The 4,135-nt window shown below is 41.7% G+C and overlaps 1 protein-coding gene across 1 annotated transcript; it reads right to left on the bottom strand.

Moving 5' to 3' along the window:
* Positions 1-2,120: 2,120 nt before the first annotated feature.
* On the bottom strand, positions 2,121-3,827 carry HIPK4 (homeodomain interacting protein kinase 4). The gene has a single exon (XM_033955928.1). The coding sequence runs from the start codon at positions 3,825-3,827 to the stop codon at positions 2,121-2,123; it is 1,707 nt and encodes a 568-aa protein (XP_033811819.1).
* Positions 3,828-4,135: the final 308 nt, after the last annotated feature.

The following is a 4,135-nucleotide window of genomic DNA, read 5'->3' as shown; positions in this document are numbered from 1 at the left end:
GTTTAAATCACTTTGAATATCAGACCTTATAAATTTATTCAGCTTAGTCATGCTTCGTTATTGATTATTAGCAGAGCAAGGTCAGGCGTGGGAGCTAGAAATTTGGAAACTCAAACACAAAGACTCATACTCTGAACTTTGGAATCTTAACCAGCAAAGCTAGTGTGAAAAGTCAAGCATGCCTGAGCCAGACAGAGAGGGCAGAGAGGGAGCAGGGTCTATTGCTTCCACATGGGAGCAGCTATGATAGATCTCCTATTCTAGTGATACCCAAGAAAAGCCTACTCCAAGGTGCTCTGAAAGCAGAAACAATTGATCATATGTAGTTTTAGATAGTGTGATGTTCCCTCTTTTCACAACTCTAGCAATCAGCCTTTACTAGCATTACCCTGCCCTCAGGAACAATGCTGGGCATTAGCAAAGCCTCCAAAATCCTGGGAGTCATACTTAATTCCACCTCTCCTATGAACCCCAAGTCTCCAACTTAAGAAAAATAATCTACCAGAGCATGAGACTACAAAGACTAATCAGGCCTTTCTTCCATGAGCAGCATTTCACTGTTCTGGTAGAAATGCTAATACTTTCTCAATTAGATTACTGCAACTCTCTCTATGCAGACTTAAATGCTACATTCACCTGGAAACTGCACATGGCACAAAATACTGCAATAAGACTAATTTTCAAACTGCATAAATTTGAGCCAATCTCTTCTTACTTTAGAAGACTACACTGGCTACCCATCAATGCAGGTGTCACCTTTAAACTATCAAGCATATTGTTTCATATCCTACATGCTAATTTTGCTGAGCCCCTCATAAACGTTTTCTCCAATTCCTGGTAGATCTCAACTAGAAATCTCAAGAAACTTTTACTGATTCTTCCTTCACCCAAAAACTTGGAATGACCTCCCAACAACCATCAAGACTTAACCCAACTAGCTTAGATCTCGAAAAAAAAATAAAAACCCTACTCTTTGACACAACAAACACCATTGACACATGAAAAAGATACCTGAAAACAAAGAACTTCATACCATCCCGCAGCCATATACAGCCTGACTCAATCACCAAACATTTTTTCTTAATGCTCCATTTCCTATCACTCTGAAAACAAACCATGAAGTGTGTCTACTGTCTCTGCTATATTCCCCTCTATAACAGTCTTAACTCCACCTTTGTCTATAACCCATGTTGACTTCTGCCTCATTCTTGTACATTTCCTAAACACACAGTAAGTTATTTAGGCATAGTATGACCCAGAAATCCTAGATAATATTGCTCCCAGTTTCTGTCCTTGAAGTGAGATGGAATTTTTTTGTGGTGTATGAACTTAAAGTCCAGGGCTATCTGCCTTTCTTTGAGACAGGGAAGGATGAACCTCCTTCAACCTGAGTCAGGTGAGATATTAGAGTAGATCCAATTTTACTTTCACCTTTGACTTTGTTTCAATCTGACTCCAGCATTTTTCTGTGTATTCCTTTCCCCTCAAATATCTGAATTTACTCTAATTTGTTCAGATTTGTGCAAATGTTTTAAAACTTTTAAAGCATCAAGAGAATATTTCCAGTCTGTGCTGGCTGGAAAGTAACCAAGTCAGACGCACAGGGAGATCTAGATCAAGCAATGAATAGCTCAGATTTATCTAACCCAATTCCTGACCTCTTATCCAGCTTCATTTTCAGGATATCCACAATTGCTATATATGAGAAGGTTGTATGTAAATATAGTTTCTGCAGATTTATTATGGATATCCTGGTTCAGAAGAGCAAGTGTGGGAAGACCAACCTAACTTTCATAGGCCAAAACACACACCAGCTCTGCACAGACTCTGGTTTGATTCAAGCAGTTCCCTCCTCCTGCCAGGCACTCACATAACCCATAATTAGTCTAAGCCCCAGTGCACCAGTTTGAGATAATTCCAGTTATTATCAGGTAGTGGAATTGCTGATCCTTTGTTCTTTAGGAAATTTGTGACTTTAGCAATGGACATCAGGAGTTGAGTTCATACTATATATAAGAAAATTTTGATGTTTTACAATTTGGATGGCATCATAGCTTTTCAAGAAAGGGGGATTTGACACAATTTTTTCTACTACAGTTAATGTATTTTGTTGGCATGGACTACCTATAATGTCCACTGTGGCTTACCTCTACTGTTGATGGATGGGGCTTTTGAAACAGCATTGGATCTTCTGTCCCACTGGATTCTTGAATTGAAGGTATCGTATCAGACACAGTGCTACCACCCTCCTCATCCTCCCAGCTTACAGAATCCTGGGGGGAGTGCTGCCGTAATGGAATTAAATTCACAAAGGTGGTGTCAGACTTGAAAGGGCGAGGGATCTTGCGTTGCTTGGTCCCATAGCGATTCCCATAGTAAACAAGTATGGGTTCCCTCCAGTGTTCTTGGAGTGAGCGGTTAACCTGGTAAGGTGGGATGTGGAGATAGGCATGATCAGGATAAGCAGAAGAATTCTCCATGGATGTTGAGGGTTGATGACCTCTCACCATGGCCCCTTCCCCCCACAAGTTCATACTGACTTCCTTCATTGGTTCTTCAATGGTTAAATCATCCATTTGGTCAATGGTCCTTTGTACAGAGATCACAGTAGGAATAGCCTGCCCTTTCTCATCCTTGAAGCGGTCCTGTCCTTCCTGATTATAGTAACTTTCACCTATGATGTTGTAGTACTGGGCACCCTCCATGATCCTGTTGTCCCTTATGCAGTCATGGATACATTGTAGCGACTGCTGATAGTACTTGGTGGGCTCATAGTTCATCTTCAGCTGCTGCATAGAAATGAAGGGATGCTTCATAGCAGCATTGGGGTTGATCCTCTCATGGGAGTCCCATGTCAACATCCTCTTGATCAGTTCTACCATGTTCTTTAAATCATAGTACTCAGCCATGACTTCATTGTCTGGGAAGACAGATCTATTGTTGTTCACAAACTCAATCTGGTCTAGGCACTTGAGGATGTACTTCCTTCTCTCCAGGGGCTTCACCTTGGTTTCAACTTGGTACTCTGCCATTGATTTCAGTTGCCACTGATGCACAAGCTGAGGGTGTGGGTTCCTCTTGAAGAAGTGGTGGGTTTTGCTGGCTGCATTCAGGAGTTGGATTTTGGGCATTCCTTGAGTCTCACAGATGTATCTGATTTGATCATATTCATTACTTCCTGGGTAAAGGGGCCACCCAAGCTGCAGCTCAGCCATCACGCAGCCCAGAGACCACATGTCCACCTTCTCACAGAAAGGCAAACCAAGCAGGATCTCGGGGGATCTGTAGAAACGTGACTGGATGTAGGGCTCCTTGACAAAACGTACTTCATTGAAAATGCTGGCAGATCCAAAGTCAATGACCTTAACTCTGAAAGGAAACTTGGTTTGGTTGACGATCATTATGTTTTCTGGCTTCAGGTCAGCATGGATAATGGACAGCTCCTTCAGTTTAGACAAAGCCTTTAGCACCTGGGTGGTAATAGTCCTAATGTGCCTAATGGGAAGGGGAGAGAAATTGTTCTCCTTTTGATACTCAAATAAATTTTCTTCCAGGAGCTCAAAAACCAGGTAGAACTTGGTTTCATCATGGAAGAACTCATAAAACTGGACAATATGGGACTCCTCGGGATCTATCCCTTGCATGGCTTTCAACAGCTTCAGTTCATTCTTGATGATCCTGCTCCGGTAAGCATCATTTTTGAGGATTTTGATGGCTACCATTTCACCACTACCTCTTTTCCAGCTTTTAGCAACTTCTCCAAAAGTGCCTTTCCCCAGGACTTCAATAACATCATAGCAGTCTGTTTCTGATTGGAGGATCTCCATTTTCACCTGATCTCTTATGGATCTTTATAAGGAGCCCCACCCCCACCCCCCACCGGGAAATTAAATTGCCAAGTGGTTTTAAGGAAGTGTGATCTTATCTGATAGACAAAGATTCTGTGCGTCTATAGAACTATGGATTATGTAATAATTGGTAAAATTCCACTGTTTCCAAGCTGGGAGGATTCTATTATGGATGCCAGATATCCTGTTAACTTCTTTCCCACCACCCAACATAGGTAGTAAAGGCAAGTAACAGTATACTTTCTTTATAATTCAGAGAGTTTCACTGATGGAGATCACAGGCGAGT

The sequence above is a fragment of the Geotrypetes seraphini genome, chromosome 8, assembly GCF_902459505.1.
Source record: "Geotrypetes seraphini chromosome 8, aGeoSer1.1, whole genome shotgun sequence".
NCBI classification, from domain to species: Eukaryota; Metazoa; Chordata; class Amphibia; order Gymnophiona; family Dermophiidae; genus Geotrypetes; species Geotrypetes seraphini.
The sequence above is the reverse complement of the archived record's forward strand: the minus strand, read 5'-3'. Positions and strand labels throughout refer to the sequence as shown.

Bases quoted from the DNA above. Each gene is read 5' to 3' on its own strand.
- HIPK4 (XM_033955928.1), bottom strand. From the start codon at position 3,827: ATGGAGATCCTCCAATCAGAAACAGACTGCTATGATGTTATTGAAGTC.